Below are 22,134 nucleotides of genomic sequence, written 5' to 3'. Positions count from 1 at the left end.
TTTTTTCTGTGTTGGTGCTTAAGAAAGTTGTTGGCAGAGAATACTTATGTACTTTTGACCACAGAAGTATACTCAGAAATGATGTCCTGTGTTACTCTCAAGCTTATAGGAAACAAGAACCAGAGATTCTTCTCACTTTATCTGAAAGTCCAAATAGGTATTTTGAATTCTGTACTGGAACCATGCCCTGTACCTGCCCTAACCATTATTTAAAATTGTTCTCAAGCTTCAGCATTCTGTGAGGGATTTAGAAAAAAGACTTCAAAAGTGCTGGCGGTGGATTTTACTTTGGATCCTTAGTAAAACTAATTCTCTTCCCCATTGTTTACTGCATTGTCATTTGTGTGAGCCACTCTCTCGTAGCTGTGTCTGCTGTGGTACATAACAGTCACTGTGTCAGCTAGCAATGATATGGTAGTTTAATAGTGTAAATAGATTTATCACTCATCAAGCTGATATAATTTTTCATTTCTTGTAAATTACTATGGAAACCATAGCTTTGATGAATTATGTACCATTTCATTTTAAAATGAAAAAATTGAAAGTCTTGTTGTGATTTACAGTTTGACTTTGGTAACTAAATACTGTCTGCCTTGGTCATCTAGTGCTGCTATAACAGACATACTACAAGTGGATGGCTTTAACAAAGAGAAATTTATTCTCTCACAGTCAAGTAAGTTACAAGTCCAAATTCAGGGCATCAGCTCCAGGGGATGGCTTTCTCTCTCTGTCGGCTCTGGGGGAAGGTCCTTGTCGTCAATCTTCCCCTGGTCAAGGAGCTTCTCAGGTGCAGGGACCCCAGGTCCAAAGGATGTGCTCTGCTCCTGGTGCTGCTTTCTTGGTGGTATGAGGTCCCCCTGTTTCTCTGCTTGCTTTCCTCTTTTTTATCTCAAAGAGATCGGCTTAAGACATTATCTAATCTTGTATATCTCATCAGTATAACTGTCACTAATCCATCTCATTTCATCATAGTGATAGGATTTACAACACACAGGGAAATCACATAAAATGGTGGACAATCACACAATACTGGGACTCATGGCCCAGCTAATTTGACAGGTGTTTTTGGGGAACGCAATTCAATATATGACACTGCCTTTGAATTGGACAGATCTGGTGTGAGTGCTAGCGTTAGCACTTTATGTCTTAGTAAGTAACCTTGGGCACATATTACTTCATCCTGCTGATAGTAGTACCTAATTGGCAGGTTGATTAAAGTAATGTTGGTAATGTATGTGTGGTGGTTAGCTGCTGAGTAATTATTATCATTGTCATCAGCAGTCTTGGTAATGGTAGTAGGAGTGGTCATGAGGTCATAAAATCACAGAGCTGTCTGTCCTAGGAGGGCCCTTGAAAGTTCCTCAAATTTGGACAGAATCACATCCTAAATTTCTGAGCAGATGCCAGTCTTTCCTTACATATTTCAAGAAGATAGCCTTTGTTCTCCTCTTAATAACCTATTCTATCTTTCCTTTTCTTTTTTTAATTGTGTAAAAATATATGTAACAAAACATTTGCCAATTCAACAATTTTCACAGTACAATTCAGTGATGCTGATTATGTTCATCGTGTTGTGCAGTCACTGTCACTGTCCTTTTCCAAACTTCTCCACCACCATCAACAGAAACTCAGTGCCCACTCAGCAATGACTTCTCCCTTCCTCCCTCCCTCCTACCTCGACTTAACCTTCTGGTGTCTGCAGGGTCTGTAGTGATAGCCCCCATTTCATTTCTGATATTAGTAAATTTGTATCTTGCCTTTTTTCCTTTGTCAGTCTTGCTAGAGGTTTGTCATTTTTATTGATTTTTTTTTTAACTAGCCTTTTGTTTCATTAATTTTCTCTATTTTTCTGTTTTTCATGTCATTTATTATTGATTTTATCTATTTCCCTCCTGCTTGCTTTGGGGTTTTTAATTTCTTGAATTGGAAACTTAGATGATTGATTCGAGACGTTTCCCATTTTTTCCTAGTATGAGCATCTAGGGTTATATAAATTTCCTTCTCAGCACTGCTTTAACTGCGGTGCACAGATTTTGATGTTATATTTTCATTGGGTTCAATGTATTTTTTTTCCTTCATTTCCTTTGAAACATCTTTTCTTGACTCATGGATTATTTATAGGTGTGCTGTTTAGTTTCCAAGTGTTTGGAGATTTTCCTTTTATCTTCTGTTGTTGCTTTGAAGTTTCATTTTTTTTGTAATTGGTTAACATATTCTGTATGGTTCCAGTTGTTTAAAAAATTATTGAAGCTTGCTTTATGGCCCAGCATATAGCCTATATAGGTAAATATTCCATGAATACTTGAAAATGCTGGTACTGTTGGGTGGGGTGTTCTATAAATGTCAATTTGATCCTGTTGGTCGATGATGTTATGAAGTCCTTTTAAATCTTTCCTGATTTTTTATCTAGTTGTTGTATCAGTTGTTGAGAGAGGGGTGCTGATGTCCTCTGCTATAATTGTGGATTTGTCTATCTCTTCAGTTCTGTCAGTTTTTGCTTCATATATTTTGGAGTTCTGTTGTACAATGTCATTTATAATTGTTGTCTTCTTGGTAGGGTGATCCTTTTATCATCATGTAATGTTCTCCTCTGTCCTTGACAGTTTTCTTTGCTCTGAAGTCTATTTTATCTGCTATTAATATAGCCATGCCTACTTTCTTTTGATTAATATTTTCATGGTTTCTTTTTCCATTCATTTGTTTTCACTCTACCTGTATCATTATATTTGAAGTGAGTTTCTTATAGGCAGTGTATAGTTGGGTTATTTTATCCACTCTGACAATTTCTGTCTTTTAGTTGGTATATTTAGACCATTTACATTTAATGTAATTACTATATGTTAGGGTTTAAGACTACTGTTTGATTTGTTTCCTGTTTGTTCTCCCATCTTTGCTTTTTTTGCTTTTCTTGCCTCCCTGAGAGTTACTTGAAGATTACTTAGAATTCCTTATTCATTTATCTGTAATGTTTTTCAGTATATCAGTTCAGAACGCTTTTTTGTGGTTGCTCTAGGTATTGCATTATATATACATAGCTTATCACAGTTTACAATTGTTATGGATTGAATTGTGTCCCCCCAAAAAATATGTATCAACTTGGCTAGTCCGTGATTCCTAGTATCGTGTGATTGTCCACCATTTTGTCATCTGATGTGATTTTCCTATGTTGTAAATCCTATCTCTATGATGTTAATGAGGTAGGATTAGCAGCAGTTATGTTAATGAGGCAGGACTGAATCTACAAGACTAGGTTGTGTCTTAAGTCAATCTGTAAGAAAGAAGCCAGCAAAGAGACATGGGGAGCTCATAACACCAAGAATTAAGAGCCAGGAGAACAGCATGTCCTTTGGACCTGGGGTTCCTGCACTGAGAAGCTCCTTGACTAGAGGAGATTAATGACAAGGACCTTCCCCAAGAGCTGACAGAGAGAGAAAGCTTTCCCCTGGAGCTAGCACCCTGAATTCAGACTTCCAGCCTCCTAGACCATGAGAGAATAAATTTTTCTTTGTTAAAGCCAGCCACTTGTGGTATAGCAGCACTAGATAACTAAGACACTAGTGTTGACATTTCACCAGTTCAAGTGAAGTTGAGATTTTAAAATTATGCTTGACAATTGAAGCAAAAATCATAACACTGTCTGAGGTAGTTCTCAAAGGAGGTAGAGAAAATACTTAAGACCATTATAAACAGAGAATAATAAAGGAAATTAATGTTTCTTCCCCTTTAATTTCCTTTATTATTCTCTGTTTATAATGGTCTTAAGTATTTTCTCTACCTCCTTTGAGAACTACCTCAGACAGTGTTATGATTTTTGCTTCAATTGTCAAGCATAATTTTAAAATCTCAAGAAGAAGAGGAAAATCTATTGTGTTTATCTACATTTTTACTTTTTCTGTTGTTCTTCCTTCCTTATGTTCCAAGATTCCTTCTATCATTTCCTTTCTGTTTCAAAAACATCCTTTAGCCATTTTTTTAGGTAGGTCTGCTTGTGGCAGATTTTCTTAGTTTTTATTCATTTGAGAATGTCTTGATTTCAGCTTTATTCCTGAAGGATATTTTTGCTGAATATAGAATTCTGGGTAGATAGTTCTTTTCTCCCAACACTTGAAAAACGTGTTACTTCCTTCTAGCTTCTGTGGTTTCTGATGAGACATATGTTATCAAGCGAATTATCTTTTCCTTATTGGTAAAGTGTTGTTACTATTTTCAATTTTTTTTCTTTACCTTTAGTTCTTAGGAGTTTAATTATGATGCATCTGTTGTAGATTGCTTGAATTTTGTCTTGTTTTGTGGTTTGCTTAGTTTCTAGAATTTGTCGTTTTATGTCTTGCCAAATATGGAGAAATTTTCAGCCATTATTTCTTTGAATACTTTTTCAGCCCTAGACTCTTTCTCCTTTCCTTCTGGGATTCTGGTAATGAGCATGTTAGATCTTTTGTTGTGCTCCCATAAGTCACGGAGGCTCTGTTCATTTTTTTTCCCTGGTGTATTTTCTCTGTTATTCACATTGGTTAATTTCTATTGTTTTAACTTCAGATTCACTGCTTCTTTCTTATATCATCTCCACTCTGCTCTTGAGCTCATCCAGTAAGGTTTTCATTTTGGTTATTATATTTTTCAGTTTTAAAATTTCCATTTAGTTCTTCTTTACATCTTCTATTTCTTTGCCAAGACTTTCTATTTTTTTTTAAATTGGTTTCAAGCATGTCTGTAATTGCTTAAGTGTTTTTATGATAGCTCTTTAAAATTCCTGTCAGATAATTCCAGCGTCTGTGTCATCTCAGTGTTTTTCTTTTCACGTCTAAGTTGAGATTTTCCTGGTTTTTTGTATGGTGACTGATTTTCAGTTGCATTTGGATGTTTTTACCATTACGTTACGAGACTCTGGACCTTATTTAAATCTACTGTTTTATCAGGACTTCTCTGCTGCCAGGTAGGGGTGGAGGGGCACCCAGTCCAGGATATATTATGCAAAATGAAAAGCCAGGGAATTCACCATCATGTCATGCTTGGGTTTCAACGTCCCTAGGCAGTCTTCTGTCCTCTCTCCTCTTTCAGAATCTTCTTGTTTTATATGTAACATGCGTAGTTTTTAGCTGAACTTAGTGGGAGAAATAGTGAGAGTGCATCTCACCCCAATTTGCTCCAGAACCAAAAGTCCTGATTTACTTTTTAAAAAAATTAATCTACCTGATGTTTAATGAACCAGTGAGTCAGAATGAGTCGCAACGAGTCAGAATCAACTCAACGGTACCAGGTTTGGTTTTAAGTGCAATTTAGCATTTCCTTAGTATCTTACTCATCCAGTGCTGCCATAACAGAAATACCAGAAGTAGGTGGCTTTAACAAAGAAAAATTCATTTTCTCACAGTCTAGTCGTCTACAAGTCCAAATTCAGGGCATCGGCTCCAGGGGAAGGCTTTCCCTCTTTGTTGGCTCTAGAGGAAAGTCCTTGTCTTGTCCTCAGTCTTCCCCTGGTCGAGGAGCTTCCCAGGCACAGGGACCCCATGTCCAAAGGACATGCTCTGCTCCTGGTACTGCTTTCTTGGTGGTATGAGGTCCCCAACTCTCTGCTTGCTTCTCTTTTCTTTTATCTCTTAAGAGATAAAAGGTAGTGCAGGCTGCCCCCCAGGGAAACTCCCTTTACACTGGATCAGGGAGGTGACCTGAGTAAGGGTAGTGTTGCAATTCCACCCTAATGCTCTTAACCTAAAATTTCAATCACAAAATGGAGGACAACCACACAATACTGGGAATCATGGCCTAACCAGGTTGACACATGTTTTTGGGGGACACAATTCAATCCATGACACTTAGAGTGTAGGCAGTGAACCAGAATAGCGTTAGCAATACCTGCAGTTGTCGCCAATAGAAATCATAAATATTTTTATAACATGTTACAGTTGTTGCAGATATTGCAAAATATAACTTACACTCATACTACTTCAAAATTAGAAATTTAGTAGACCTGCTGTTTTTGAGTATATTAATAAAAGCGCATATATTATTAATATAAAAATTTGTTTTTCTAATAGTTTGGTAATTTTTATACATTTAAAAATAAAGGTTACTGTTATGGATTGAATTATGTCACCCAAATATATGTGTCGTAAATCCTAACTACTATGTCTGTGGTTATAATTCCATTTGGGAATTCCATTCTTTTGAGATCTAAAAGAGATTAAACAAGCAAGATTGAGAAGTAGAGATGGGGGAAAAGAGATTCCAGGCCACATAAAGATCACCCAGGAGCAGAAGCTCAAAGAGGCAAGGACCTTCCCCAGAGCGGACAGAGAGAAAAAGCCTTCCCCTAGAGCCAGTGCCTTGAATTCAGACTTCTAGCCTTCTCTGGTCGCGTAGCGGTTAAGTGCTATGGCTGCTAACCAAAGGGTCGGCAGTTCAGATCCACCAGGCGCTCCTTGGAAACTCTGGGGCAGTTCTACTCTGTCCTATAGGGTCACTATGAGTCGGAATCGACTTGACGGCACTGGGACTGGGTAGCCTTCTCCAAACTGTGAGAAAATAAATTTGTTAAAGCCACTTAACGGTATTTCTGTTACAGCAGCACCAGATAACTGAGACAGTTACTAACTGCTAGATTTTTTTACCTAAAAAACTGAGCAAAGGGTTTTGCCATTGATGGAGATAGGGAACACTTGAAGAGAAGTAGGTTTCTTTCTAGTTCTGAATTACGTATTACAGGAAATGAAGGCAAATCTATTCAGTTCTCTTTGCAAGTCCATATTATTTAAAACTAAATAGTAACAGCTAGGCTCTTGAAGCACCTACTAAATGCTAGGTACTTTGTAAGTGCTTTATCTCATTAAACCTTACAACAACCCTGTGAGGAAGGCACCATTATATATACATGTTACTGTTGCAGAAATTAAAAGTCATTAAGATTAAATTATTTGCCCAACCATAAATAACTGATAAGAGGTGGTGCAGAGATATGAGACTAGGTCTCTCTGACCCCAAATAACCATAATTATCACATGAACACTTGCTGTCTTCCAAACACTGCACTAAGTGCTTCCCATACATTATCTCATATAATCCCCCAATAATCCTCTGAAGTAGGTTCTATTACTTTTCTGCCAAATAGGTTAAGTAACTTGCTACTACGAAGTGGCAAAACTAAGACTTGGCCCCAGGCATCCACTGAATTATGCTTTTCCTAAAGTACATATTCATTTCCTCTACATTCTCTGCATCTTTGTTCTGTGTCTCAGGTTTGCAGCAATGTCTGTTTGGTGCAGCTCGATTCCTGTAAATTGGAGAACTCCTTAAAAAAACAGTCAGAACCAAGCCTCTGTGGTTGTAGATCCCGTTAGTGAATGGCATAAAGAACACAGACCCACAGATGGAGACAGCAGCTAAAAATCACATGACACTGAAAAGCTTATAACACACCACCCTCTGCCCACAGGCAACCACTGTAAATTCCTTAAGCTATTTTTTCCCATATTTCCTCTATACTTTTGAATAATATGCTCGTACTGCTGTTTCCTGAGTTATCAAGTTTAGACACAGATCATTAACTTCCTTTTAAGGTAGATGAACATTTTATTTTCTTACATTCACCCTTTCTCCACGCACGCACGCACGCACACACCCACCCACCTACCCACCCACCACCACACCACCTATTCTCTTCACTGTAGCCTCCCAATACTGTAATACAGCTTTTTCACGGTTTTGGTTAAATCACTAGCCACTACTTACATTAGTATGACTGTGTAACTTTCTCACTGCTGGCCCAATTATGGTGCTATAACGAGGTTTCCTGTCTTATATAACTTTTTTATTGGATTTAGTAACTCTCCTTTTTGTTCTTTTGCTTTGTTTCTGTTTACCTATTTTTCAAACATGTTATACAGCTGTCTATACTGTTTATCCAGATGAAGTATCAATTCCACTTTTTCTTTTCCCACTGGAGACCTTCCTTGTGGAGTCTTGGCATAGATGAATGAGCACTTCGAGTGCTGCATCCATTTGTTGAAACATCTCAGTTGATATTCCATCGGTTTCTGGAGCCTTGTTTTTCGACAGTGCCTTCAGTGCACCTTGGACTTCTTCCTTCAGTACCATCAGTTCCTGATCATATGCTACCGGTTGAATGTCGACCAATTCTTCTTGGTATAATGACTGTGTATTCCTTCCATCTTCTTTTGATGCTTCCTGCTTTGTTTAATGTTTTCCCAATAGAATCCTTCACTATTGCAACTCGAGTCTTGAAGTTTTTATTCAGTTGAGCTTGAGAAATGCAAAGCATGTTCTTCCCTTTTGGTTTTCTATCTCCAGCTCTTTGCACATGTCATTATAATACTTTGTGTTCTCGAGCTGCCCTTTGAAATCTTCTGTTCAGTTCTTTTACTTCATTTCTTCCTTTTGCTTTAGCTGCTGAACGTTCAAGAGCAAGTTTCAGAGTCTCTTTTGACATCCATTTTGGTCTTTTCTTCTTTTCCTATCTTTTTAAGGACCTCTTGCTTTCTTCATGTATGATGTCCTTGCACAACTTGTCTGGTCTTCCATCATAAGTGTTCAACATGTCAAATCTGGTCTTGAGATGGTCTCTAAATTTGGGTGGGATATACTCAAGGTCGTACTTTGGCTCTCGTGAACTCGTTCTAATTTTCTTCACTTTCAACTTGAACTTGCATATGAGCAGTTGATGGTCCATTCCACAGTCAGCCCCTGGCCTTGTTCTGACAGATGATATTGAGCTTTTCCGTTGTCTCTTTCCACAGATGTAGTCAATTTGATTCCTGTGTATTACATCTGGCGAGGTCTATGTGTATAAAAAAAATAGTTGCTATTTATGTTGGTGAAAAAAGGTATTTGCAGTGAAGTCATTGGTCTTGCAAAATTCTGTCTTACAGTCTCCAGCATCATTTCTGTCACCAAGGCCATATTTTCCAACTGCTGATTCTTCTTCGTTTCCAACTTCCGCATTCCAATCACCGGTAATTATCAAAACATCCTGATTGCGTGTTCAATCAGTTTCGTACTGCAGAGTTGGTAAAAATCTTCAGTTTCTTCATCTTTGGCCTTAGTGGTTGGTGCATAAATTTGAATAATAGTCGTATTAACTGGTCTTCCTTGTAGGCATGTGGATATTATCCTATCACTGACAGCACTGTACTTCAGGATAGATTTTGAAATGTTCTTTTGAAGATGAATGCAATGCCATTCCTCTTCAAGTTGCCATTCCTCGTGTAGTAGACCATATGACTGTCCAATCCAAAATGGTCAATACCAGTCCATTTCAGCTCACTAGTACCTAGATGTTTATGCGTTCCATTTCATTTTTGACGATTTCCAATTTTCCAAAATTCATACTTTGTACATTCCAGGTTCCGATTATTAATGGATGTTTGCAGCCATTTCTTTTTGTTTTGAGTTGTGCCACATCAGCAAATGAAGGTCCTGAAAGCTTTACTCCATCCACGTCCTTAAGGCTGACTCTACTTTGAGGAGGCAGCTCTTCCCCAGTCATATTTTGAGTGCCTTCCAACCTGAGGGGCGCATCTTCTGGCACTCTATAAGACAATGTTCCACTGCTAATTCTTTTTAGAAGTAGACTGCTAGGTCCTTCTTCCTAGTCTGTCTTGTTCTGGAACCTGTCTGCCATGAGTGACCCTGCTGATATCTGAGTACCAGCATGCTGAGTGAAACAAATCAATCACAAAGGGACAAATATTGTATGATTCAATTTATATGAAATATCTATGATAGGAAAGTGTATAGAGACCAAAGTTTATTAGTGGTTATTGGGGTAGGTGGGAGGAAGGGAAAAAGGGGGACTCACTGCTTAGGAGACACTGAGTTTCTGTTAAAGGTGATGGAACAATTTAGAAATAGATAAATGGTAATGGGTGACCACATGATAAACGTAACTAATGTTACTGAATTGTACATGTAAAGAATGTTGAAATGCCATACAATTTGTTACATATATGTTTACCACAATAAAGAAAGACATTGAGGGTTCATTTGTAACAGAATAGTGTTTTCCTGAAGTTGAAAGTCGTTATCATCAAGTCTTACATTATAAAAAAAAAAACATTATAGTCCTTTTTAAATGCTCTGTAGAACAGTAAGTGCTTTTTGACCAACCCGTATGACATAGAGTTCCTGTTCAGGTAACTGTCTCATTTATGTCAGTGGATTTTGTCTTGAAAACTTTGGATTGTTGATTTCTTGTTTTCATTGCAAATATAACAATTGTCATCTTGAGTCTTCCACCTAAGATTCTGCCTCTAACACAATTACGTTAGAGAAACCTGTTAGGAAGCTGTAGCCATAATCCAAGTACTAGATATTAGTGGTTTGAACCAGATGATAGCTGTGGAGATAGAAAGAATCTGGATATACATTGTGATGATAGAGTTCACAGGATTTGCTGGTGGATTGCATGTGGCCGTGAGAAGGTGGAATCAAGCATGTAGGAATTGGGCCTGAGAAATTGGAAGGATGAGTTGGCATTAACGAAGATGGGGAAGACAAAGGTAGGGGCAGGTTTGAGGAGGAGATGGGAAAAGGTACGGATTTCAGTCTTGAATATATTAAGTTTAAGATGCCTACAGTGCAGAGGGGGGCAGTCGTGGTCCAGTGGTAGAATTCTTGCCTTCCATGCGGGAGACCTGAGTTTAATTCCCGGCCAGTGCATCTTAGATGCAGCCACTACCTGTCTGTCAGTGGGAGCTTTTGTATCGCTGTGATGCTGAACAGGTTCCAGTGGACCTTCCAGAGTAAGGCTGACTTGGGAAAAGCCCTGGCAATCTACTTCTGAAAATCAGCCAGTGAAGACCCTATGGATCACAACAGCCCTATCTCATTGGGCCTTGGGTATCCATGAGTCAGCAGCAGCTAACAGTGATGAAGTGGAAAAGGCAGATTAGAGCCGTGTGAGTTCTAGGCAGACAGCACTCGCTTTCCTGTGAGAAATGACCTGTGACAGAGCTTTGCAGGAGCCTTGGGTGCAGCGTATCTTACATCGTCTAATACTAAAATTTGTATAAAGTGCTTAGGATGCTTTTTTTTAACCATAAGTAAAAAAAGTAAATATCTTAAAAAATAATAAACTGAGTAATACTAAATGTGGTCTTCGTCAATTAAGGATATTAAGTGATTATGAAAGTCCCAAGCTAAGAATGCTTTGTAATTCTAATCAAGTTTATCTTGGGACGTGTAGATCCGGCTTTGAGATGTGTGTTTGTGTATTAAAGTCAAGATGTTTCCACAGCACGATATTAGCATAAAAAGAGACATGTGGAACAGAGTGGAATCCAGAAACATTCCCACACATATGCGGACAATTGATTTTTTTATAAAAGCATAATGGCGATGGAGTAAAGAAAAATAGCCTTTTCAAAAATGGTGCTGCTGGAACAATTGGATAGTCACAGACAAAGAAAATGAACTTCAATCCATACCTCATACCATGTGCAGACGTTAACTTCAAATGGATCCAAAGACCTATGAAAACCTAAAGCTGTAAGTTCATAAAGCAAACGCTTATCAGCAGATGAACGGGAGGACAGTTGTGGCGTACCCACAGAATGGAACACTACTCAGCAACAAAAAAGGGTGAAGTGGTCGTGCACACAACAACATGGATGAGTCTCAGGATAGTTACGTGGAGTGAAAAAAGGCAGACAAAACAGCACATACTGTATGATTCCATTTACATAAAATTCTAGAAAATACAAACTCATATATAGTGACAGAAAGCAAATCGGTGTCTACTTAGGATTGAAAGAGGGTCAGGGAAAAGCAGGAGAAGAGGGCATGAGGACACTCTTGGGGGTGACAGTTATGTTCACTATCTTAATATGGTGATGGGTTCACAGGTGTCTACAAACTGTATCAAACTGTACACTGTAAATATATGCAGTTTAGTGTACATCAGTTATACCTCAGTAAAGCTGATTATAATTTTTTAAAACTCCCAAGAAAAAAATTGAGACTCATTTTTAGAAGACTGTATTATATTCTCTTAATAATTATGAACGGAACCTGTTTATTCTGAAAGGCAAAAACTCTAACCAAAGAACCAAAAATTATTGAGTGAGGTGCTTTACATAAACTATTAATCTTCACAACAAACGTATTACTATCCCTATTTTACAGTTGGGGAAAAATGAGCTTTTAAAAGTATCAAGAAACCTGCTCAGGGTTACATTGTTAGTAAATGGCAGAATAGGAATTCAGGCCCAGGTCTGTCTGCGTTGAAAGCCTCTGCTTTTACCACTCCACCCTGCTAAGGCTGAAGAAGATAAAAAACAGCAACGTTAGTGGAGAAGTGTAAGTGAATACATACTTTCTTTATTGCTGACTCCGAGCCAGCTGAGAGTATGTGGCATGGTGGGTAGCAGGGCGCAGGGGCTTTACTGCCTTTTGGTGGGTGAAAGAATTAGAAATTTGAAAACAAGTGCAGGGTATCTGCTAAAGCGACAAACATCATCAAGTGTATAGTTCAGACAAGTCCAGGCATTGGGTGGGGAGTAACTTGCTGATTATACTTGTCAGAGTGTCTTTCAAGAGGAGGGACCCGTGACTCCAGCAAATGAATTAGTTAGATTTGAGTCACTGGGCAGAGTGTGTTTCTTTTTGCCTGTCCCGCGTCATACTGCTGTACTGGCGTTTTCCCTCAGGAGTGTTAATTACCCGCTCATAGTTTGAAGGCTAGTTGAAACATTGGGACCTTTCGTGTTCCTGACACATTATAGCAGTTAGAACCCCTTACTGCCTAGAGTTGTTTGTTTTGCAGTGGATTTTGTAGTTATATGCTGAAATAGCCTTTTTATTTTAGAGTATTTGATATGCAGTGAAATTAGAAAGTCAGTCACATTGGGTAAACTAGAGCATGTGACTGTAGTAGTGACGTAATTTCCCAGTAGAAGGGAAAAGAGTGCGTGAGAGAACAATTTTGATATTCTCAAAAAAACTTTTTTGTATTAAAGAAATAACCGATGCTACAGTATCAATACTGTGTAGTTTGTTTTCAATTTTAAATAGATTTTAAGGTGTTTAGAAAACTACATATTAGTTGAATTTATCATTTCGAATAATATAACCTAATAAATAACACACTGTTGAAAATTAAGCTAGTAAATACTACTATTGTGTTAATTAAAATACTTGAATTTGTGCTCATGTATTTCTCCATAAACCTGGATTTGATATAAAATAACTTGTAACACTGCCCTCCCATAAACTCGATACCCACCGTGTCCCTCTCCCTCCCAATTTGGAGAACTAAGAAGTGCTAGTGGTAGACCTGTTATATTGGTTTGCTTCGAGATCTGGTGGTGATAGGGCTCTCAGCACACACCGCCCTGTCTTCCGCTCTTCACCAGCCTCAGGATGCTGTTTGCCTGGGGCTATTGCTGTCTCTCTTTCCCTGAGCAGATGCGTCTTAGTGTTGAAGGCAGCGATTCTCAAAGTGTGGTCCACAGACTGCTGGGGGCCCTGAGAACATTTTCAAGGGATCTGTGAGGTCAAAACAGTTTTCGGAATAAAGCTAAAGAATGTTATTGCCTTCTTTCATGGTGTTGACATTTCAAAATATAAAACAATGCCACTCTTCTCGCCAATTGTTTTTGTTTTAGAACACTATTTTTCACAAAATAGGTGACTCATGTTAATACATAATGTATTATTTATGTTATTTTAAAAATGAATTAAATATTTTTACACTTTCTGTTTTAATTTCTAATATGGTAGCTGTAATCTACAAAAACAAAGGCTTTTGGGGGTTCTCAGTAATTTCGAAGAATATAAAGGGATCCTGAGACCAGAACGCTTGAGAACTTCTGCCCTGTAGAGTCAGGGGACCCTCAGACAAGCTTGTTGGACCGTGTTGTAGCATGATACTGAAAGTGTCCTGTAGCAATCTTTTTTCGTTATTTCCAAGTTTATATTATATCCTTGTATCCCAAGAGGAATCCCAACAGTGTGTTGAACTTCAGGAAAAGTCATTGAATAAGTATCTAGCCTCCCCAAGGTGACTAAAGAGCATTAATAAATGCAGAATTTCAGCTAAAAATGACTAATTCTGGCTCTTTATGGAAGAGTAAATTAACGGTTAAGCCTTAGGAACCCTGTAATATGTGTTAGAAAACACGAATCTCATTATTGTTCAGTACCCCCTGTAAATGAACCATGGTCTTACCATTGCAAGCTATACGAAGTCTCTCTGGAATGGTGGAGGAATTGTTGGGAATTATTAGGCTTAAAAGAGGGGCTTTTCCATCTTTCATGCCTATTATGTTTTTAAAAATTCTGTTTTATGTAAGACTTTTGTTTTTCCTCCCTTCTATCTAGATATCATTGACCCTGCAATCCTGCGCCCAGGCCGGCTAGACAAGACACTTTTTGTGGGTTTGCCGCCTCCAGCAGATCGTTTTGCCATCTTAAAAACCATCACAAAAGTGCGTAAAGGAAATGCTGTATTTGTGTGTGTGTTTCTCTCATTTTAGATAAATTATAGCAGTTAGTAATTGAGGCTAGTTAAGCGCTTTCTTTTCTGTAGCTTTAAATATTTACCCAGCATGTATCTCTCAAAGGGGAAGATAAACCGTCTTAATTGAAAAGACAGTCCATTCTCATGGGGAATATTTGGCATTAAGTTCTTGTTTAATATATTTGAAATACCACTCTAATCATATTTTATGTTCTATTAGATCTTTGTTACTTTAGAGAAATTTTTCTTAGAGCGTATTTTGAAATGGAACAGAAACTTTAAATTTTGAAACCACTCTGTTGGATTCCATCTTCCATATTGGTATATGCTAACTCCCAGGGCAAGTGTACAGTTTTTACTTTACTGTTGTCACAAAAATAATATGCAACGTGTACAAATACAAAGAAAATGCAAATTGCGTTGAATTGCACCGCTGCAAAATAATACGCCGAGTTAACAGTTGGTGCAGACACCTTTCCGCACATCCCTGCGTCACGGCTGGGTGCGCGCAGTGTGAGTGAAAGAGGAGGAGGAGGCATAGACTCAAAATCCATTAGTGGAGTCAAGTTAACTGTACTTGAAATTTATAAGAAAGCAAAACCAGAGAAATTATTGAACTTGGCAATAAGTGTTTCTTCTCCGTAAAAGATACTATTTTCTAAAATATCACTCTAAAGATTAAAAAAAAAAAAAAGATTAGGAAAGTCAGCAGGCAGCGGAAGTCGTTATTAAGTACACATTTCGTTGTAGGCTGCATCATCAGTTTAATCTCCACTGTGAAAATGAGATAGTTAACATTCTTGCACTTCCCTTCCACTTTCCTTTTTTTTGTTCCCCGTACATTTTTCCTTTGCTCAGTTGCATCACACATATAGTCTGCTCAACAGTCATAATCTTAGTTTTGTATTTAAATAGATACAGTACTCACAATCAGCACTTTTGCCACAGCTTTTATGTAGTTTGAGCTTTTCTTTTTTATCTTTTGGTTGGCTGTATTTTATCATTAAGCTTATTCTTTTTATTAATGGTTTATTCAGCTATATTCCTTAAGTTCTTTTTATGACCGAGAATGCCTGTTGTTTTTGTACTTGAGTGACAGTTTAATACTCTAAACTGGGTGTAATATTTCCGTTTTTTAAATTTCATTCTTCGTTTTACTGCTGTGCTTTCTTTCCATATTGATGGTTGGTCCATCCATACCTTCTCTTTGTCCTAAGGGGGAGTGGACGAGTTCTCCCATCCCCCTTCTCACTCTACCTGGAACTAGTTTCTACTCCTGCAATTACAATTTGAGGTCTAGTTTTTGCTTTTGGTCCACTTTTCTACATGTTGGGTGGCCAGGGAAGCTAAGCTGTTGTTGTTAACCCTTGCGAAGAGGCCTGAACTTCTTCTCTTCTGAGAGAAGTTTTCTGAAATGTGTTATACATCTAGAGTGTATCTCATTCCCATGGGCTTGTACCCCCAAAGCTGCACAGCTCCCTGGAAGATGGCAAGCCAGGCATTTCTCCCTGATTCTGCTGAAATTCCTTGATGGTATATCTGAGAGTTTTTCTTTAACTTTACCCAGGGATGTCTTCTCGTCAGGCCACTTCTCTCCAGATTGGAATATTAGTGGACATTCACAAGATACTGTCAACTCATCTTCTTTCTTCAGTGTTCCTTCATAGGGGTAGAGGCCTAATTACTAGCCACTCAAGAATTTTCTCTTTCCTGGCATCAACTTTTCAAGTTTACAACTGGCTAATTATTTAACCCTTTTTTTTTTTTTTTTTAGTATTTTCTTTCACTGTTGGCAAAGGAAGGTTCTGTGGTCCTACCTGACTGGGATATCATTGTTAGAACTGCGTATGGCAGTGTTCATAATGCTGTCCCAAAGGAAGGAGGGGAGAGACTGCCTGTAGGACCACCCTGGTGTTGGAGGCCCGAGAGAAATATGGGGATATTTGTTTCACATTAATTATCTTGATATTTATTCATTGAGAGGCTGGCATTAATAACCTTGTGTTAGGCACTAAAAAGTTAGAGATGAAAAAAGTGATATAATCAAGAAGAAAAGGGTCATGCAGCAATTAGCTACATTATTGTAATTAGGGAAGTAAAGGTATACACAACTCTAGGGAAGTCGTTGACTTCTTAGTCTCTGAATTGTGTGATGTGTACCTTACACAGCTCTACACAGAAGCCCTGGTACCTATGTATAAGATACAGTTGGCTTTGTGGGTCTGCCTTTCCTTAAGTCTGCCTGGAGAAGCCAGGAAAGTCTTCGTAGAGGCAGAGTTTGCTTGGCAGAGGAGCAAGGGGTGGATACTGTAGCCAACGTGTAGGGCACTGGCTCAAGAAAGCATGCATGTTCAGTGCTGCTGAAATGTCAACTCTTGGTGGGGGCGTGTCCAGGCTTTTGGATCAGCAGACGTCAGGTCAGACAGGGCCTCCTATACCATGCATGGGAAGGTAGATTTTATCCCGCAGGTAACAGGGAGCCATTGAAAAATTCTGAGCCTGGAGGAAGACCGGATCAGCTTTGTGGTTTAAAGAGATCCCACTGATAGCGATGATGAAGATAGCCTGGAGGAAGGTGAAACTAAAAGCTGTAAGATGAAGGCAGTATCAGGGGACTAGCAAAGAGGACGTAGATAAGGGAGCTGCTGGATGGCTTTGATTAACAGGACAGTGGGTTAACTATAGAGTTGGGGGTAAAGAAAAAGGATGAATTCTCAGCTTGGGCAAAATATTAGCTCTCAAACCAAGGGGGGCAGTGTTCAAAATACCCCACTTCAAAGATAAAATGATTAAGAAAATAATAGAATATTAACCTAAAGCAAATGATCTTATAGTCAGTCAACAGATATTTATTGTGAATGAAGTGTATACCTGATTTTGTGTATACTGTGGGGAGCCCAAGAATATAAGACATAACTCCTTCCGATAAAGAGTGTGCCTTCTAGATAAGAAGATAATGTAAACGTTTATGCAACAACCACATATTAATTTATTCCTGAGAAGGGGAGATAAAAGAAGGCTACTGAATAGCCTAGAGGTTTCAACCACACAAAGAAATAGTGAAGAAAAGAGTCAAGAAGAAAGTATGACACACAGTGCCTGCCTCTGGGGAACAGGAGTACAGGTCATTTTGTTTTCTAGTTTGTCAGTCCTCCAGCCAAAGACCAGGAGCACGCCTGTAGTTGACCAGGAGCACGCCTGTAGTTGACCAAGTTGGGCTTATTACTCTGCAGTGAGGGAGAACTGTGGGGTGCCTCAGTAAGAGGGTGTTAAAAAGGACTTAGGTACACAATTTGAGTTTGTGTTAGATTTTGGGAAGGGTTTAAGGAAGCAGGGATAATTCTGTGATTGGGTATCTGAAACCTTGTCTAGAGGAGAGAATAGTAGACTGAGGCTAAAGCTATCATGGGTAAAGCAGCAGCAGTCGCTTACATTAGCCAGGACAGGGGATGTCTGGTCATTTTTGTGGCCCAGATAATGTTCCCGTTTTGTGTTCAGACATAATTACGGAGTGGCCTCGTTTTTGTCGTGATCCGTTGTGGTCGCAGGCTGGCCTTGTCTGATGTGGGTGTTCTGTGAAATTGTTTATGTCTAACAGGAAGACATCATGGTCAGCGACACCGAGGCCAAGCTGGTAGTGTCAGGCCTGCGCCTGGACGTTGGGGGCTGCGTTCCTCTTTCTCAGTTGCTTTATAGTTTTCTGTAGTTCCTGATTTTCTACCTTGAGGGTGAGGTAAAGGGGGAAGAGCCTGGAAATAGAAAGGTCCTGCAGCCTCCATGCCCCAAGGTGTGAATACAGAACAAAGAAAATGGACATTTTGCTAGAAAAATCTGTTTGTCCCCAGAAGCAACCTTTGTAGGATTGTGGTTGAGGTGTTGTACCGTCAGCTCTCGGCATCTGTCTGTGCCAAAGGCAAAGCAGGGCTTTGGGTGATTTAGTCTCTGACTTTGGAATGTGTTTTTGCCTAAATGATGGCACGTCATCGTCTCAGACTTGGAGTCTCCTTTTAGCCCAGCTGAGGAGGCGCGGGACGTGCATTCAGCCTTGCATCCTGCCCTCATCTGCCCGCACCGCCTGCCTGCGCCCTGAGGAGAGCTGCTTGCTCCGCCGGTTTCCCCTCCTTATCTGATCTCTTCCCTCCAGGGGGAGAGTCTGTAAGTCATACCCCCAGCCGTATATATTCTTTGTGAGTCAACAGAAAGTGAAATTGGCGTTTTTAATGTCTTCCCCTTCTGTTCCAGAGTTTGCTGGCTTTTGACTAGTTTTCCAGATTGTTTTGTATGTGTTGTTCTTGTTGTTAGGTGCTGTCTAGTCGGTTCCAACTCATAGCCACGTAGTTTCCTGTTTTTTCTATTCGTACCTGGAATATTATGGGGAGATTGTGATAGAAATTCTTCAGTCTTGGACCTAGAAGTCTCTGACAAGATTTGCCTGTCCGAGTATCTTAGTATCTTTCGGGTCTTTCACCAGTCGAGTCGATTCTGACTCCTGGTAACCCGTGTGTGTCAGAGTAGAACTATGCTCCATAGGTGTAGGGTAGAGGACCTAGCTTTTCTCAAAATAAGGTGGCAGTTGTCCTTTGTTTACGTGAACTAGCTCTTGGAGTAATTGGGTGCCTTGGTGTGAGACTTCAGGCCACACTTGAGAATTTGTGCTGGTGAGTGGGGGCTGGCCAGACTCACCTGGGAGGCCTATAGCGACTAGCCTCAGGAGGCATGAGTTTGCCAACTGTGCGAGACTGGCCAATAAAGCCTGGAACCCTAACGCTCAGTGAGCTTCCCGGTTGGCAGAGGGGAGGGTGAGGTGTGCCCTCTCTGAGACAAGGCGGCTCTGCATTGGGAACCGTCCTCTTCCAAGCATCTCTACTTTATCACGTTTCTGATTTATATCCTTTTGCTATAATAAAATTGGAAGTTGTAAGCTTAGTGAGTTCTGTAAGTTCTGTGAGCTGTTCCAGCGAATTAACGGTCCCAAGCAGGGAGCTCCTTCAGCTTGTGAGCTTGCACCTAGCTCCAGGTGGTTAGATTGGGGGGACGGGGAGGGAGGGAAAGAGAGAGAAAGGAAGAAAGAAAGCGGAAATATACTTGATCTCCAGCATAAAGCTGATTCCCATCCACGAAGTTGTCAATGGCTGATATTTTTGGAAGTAGATCTCCAGGCCAGACTTTCAAGGGGCACCCCTGAGTAGACTAGAATTGCTAACCTCTCGGTTAGCACCCAAGTGTGTTAATCGTTTGCACCACCCAGGGCTCGTTTTGGAGTCTCGGCTTCTTAAAAGTGGAATGAGTCAGTGACATACTACTTTTTTATATAATATCTCTTTCTGGTAACATTTCTGGTGTGGTAACAAGAAACCTGTCACTAAAATTCCCCTCAGAAAAGTGGGTTCTTTTTCTTAACTTCCGTTTCTTGCCTATAAATGTCATTAAAACTTACCCTTATCTCAAAAAGCCATAAAGGATATTTGATGTCACGAAATACTTTGAGCTAATCTATAGTCTTTTAAGTGGTGGTAAAAATCCCACTAAAAGACCTAATATTGTCAGAATCAAATATTTTTGAAGACATGTCCCATAAGACTAAAACATAAGATTAACACCTCACCTAGAAGCATTATCCAGTCTTTTCCATTAAATTTTTATGAGCTAAGAATATTTGATATAAAAACGTTGTGTTGTCAACTGGACTAAACCAAAAGCAAAGAAGTTTCCTGAATACAACAAAATGTTTGGAAGGCCAGAGTAGCAGGGACGGGGGTCTGGGGACCGTGGTTTCAGGGGACATCTAGGTCAATTGGCATAACAAAATGTATTAAGACAATGTTCTGCATCCCACTTTGGTGAGAGGTGTCTGGGGTCTTAAACGCTAGCAAGCAGCCATCTAAGATACATCAATTGGTTTCAACCCAGCTGGAGCAAAGGAGAATGAAGAACACCAAAGACACAAGGTAACTATGAGCCCAGGAGACAGAAAGGGCCACATAAACCAGAGATTCCATCAGCCTGAGAACTAGATAGTACCTGGCTACCACTGATCACTGCCCTGACAGGGGACACAACAGAGAACCCCTGATGGAGCAGGAGAACAGTGGGATGCAGATCTCAAATCCTCGTAAAAAGACTAGGCTTAAAGGTCTGACCGAGACTAGAGGGACCCTGGAAGGCATGGTCCCCAGACCCTTTGTTAAACCAAGATTGGAACCGTTCCCAAAGCCAGCTCCCCAGACAGGGATTGGACTGGACTAAAAAAAGATAGATAATGATTCTGGTGAGGAGTGAGCTTCTTGGCTGAAGTAGACACTGGAGACTATGTGGGCAGCTCCTGTATGGAGGGGAGATGAGAAGGTAGAGGGGGACAGGAGCTGGCTGAATGGACACGGGAACACAGGGTGACAGGAGGAATGTGCTGTCTTATCAGGAGGAGAGCAGCTAGGAGTACACAGCAAGGTGTGTATAACTTTTTGTATGAGAGACTGACTTGATTTGTAAACTTTCACTTAAAGCACAATAAATTAATTAAAAAAGTAATAATAATAATGTGTTGTTAGGTGCTGTTGAGTTGGTTCCGACTCATAGCCACACACAATAGAACAAAATGCTGCCCGGTCCTGCAGCATCTTCACAGTCCTCGCTGTGTTTGAGCCCGTTGTTGCAGCCACTGTGTCAATAGCTAACGTTTATTAAGCACTTACTGTGTGCAGGCACTAATTTTCTTTTTCTCAATTTTGTGTATTTTGTTGTTGTTGCTGAGAATATACACAGCAAAATATACACCAATTCACCAGTTTGTACATGTACAATTAAGTGATATTGATTACATTCTTCAAGTTGGGCAAACGTTCCCACCCTTCCTTTTGGAGTTGTACTTTCCCTATTAACATAAACTCACTGCTCGCTAGGGTTCCTATCTAATCTTTAGAGTTGCTCTTGTCAGTTTCTTCACATAGGTAGTTCTTGAGTCAAAATGAACTCTACAGCAATGAGTTTGGTTTGTGGTTTAGATAGTTCTTAAAAGAGCATAATGCTCAAGGCAGACCTTTTTTTTTTACTAGTTAAGCTATTTATTTAGTTTTAAGATGACTTCAGGGGTATTTTTGGTTTAAGGTTTAAAATTATCTCTGGGTAGTGGTTTCAGGGTTTCATCCACCCTCCATAGCTCCAGAAAGTCTAGAGTCCATGAGAATTTGAAATTCCGTTCTACATTTTCCCCCTTTAGGTCAAGATTCTTCTGTGGAATCTGCTCAGAACGTTCAGTAACGGTATCTGGTCACCACGTAGTTCTGGTCTCATGGCAAAGGAGGCAGTTGTTCATGGAGGCAGTTGGTCACACATTCCATGTCCTCCACCTATTCCTGACTCTCCTTCTTCCTCTGTGGCTCCAGGTGAATCGAGACCAATTGGTGTGCCTTGGATGGCCACTTGCAATCTTTTAAGACCCCAGGCACTATACAACAAAGTAGTAGAACAGAAGCACTAAACACATTATTAGGCCAATTAACTGAGATGTCGCATGAAGCCATGGCCCTAAACCTCCAAACCAAGGAACCAAATCCCGAGAGGCGTTTGGTTGTACATACGCAGCCTCAGCAGCTTTTTTTTTTTTTTTGTAAATATATCTATGAGACAACTTTTGCCAATTCAACTTTTTACAAGTGTACAACTTT

The 22,134-nt window shown here is 39.7% G+C and overlaps 1 protein-coding gene across 3 annotated transcripts in view; it reads left to right on the top strand.

The window, feature by feature from the left end:
- Positions 1-22,134, top strand: part of NVL (nuclear VCP like) — a 135,158-nt gene that overhangs the window by 79,524 nt on the left and 33,500 nt on the right. For all 3 annotated transcript variants that reach the window (XM_049868154.1, XM_049868152.1, XM_049868153.1), the window contains one exon: positions 14,332-14,438. In XM_049868154.1, coding sequence (XP_049724111.1) covers positions 14,332-14,438 — 107 coding nt within the window. The remainder of the gene's footprint in view (positions 1-14,331; positions 14,439-22,134) is intronic.

Source organism: Elephas maximus, chromosome 24 (genome assembly GCF_024166365.1).
Source record: "Elephas maximus indicus isolate mEleMax1 chromosome 24, mEleMax1 primary haplotype, whole genome shotgun sequence".
Taxonomy (NCBI): Eukaryota; Metazoa; Chordata; class Mammalia; order Proboscidea; family Elephantidae; genus Elephas; species Elephas maximus.
Note: the sequence above shows the minus strand (reverse complement) of the source record. Positions and strands in the feature narration are given on the sequence as shown.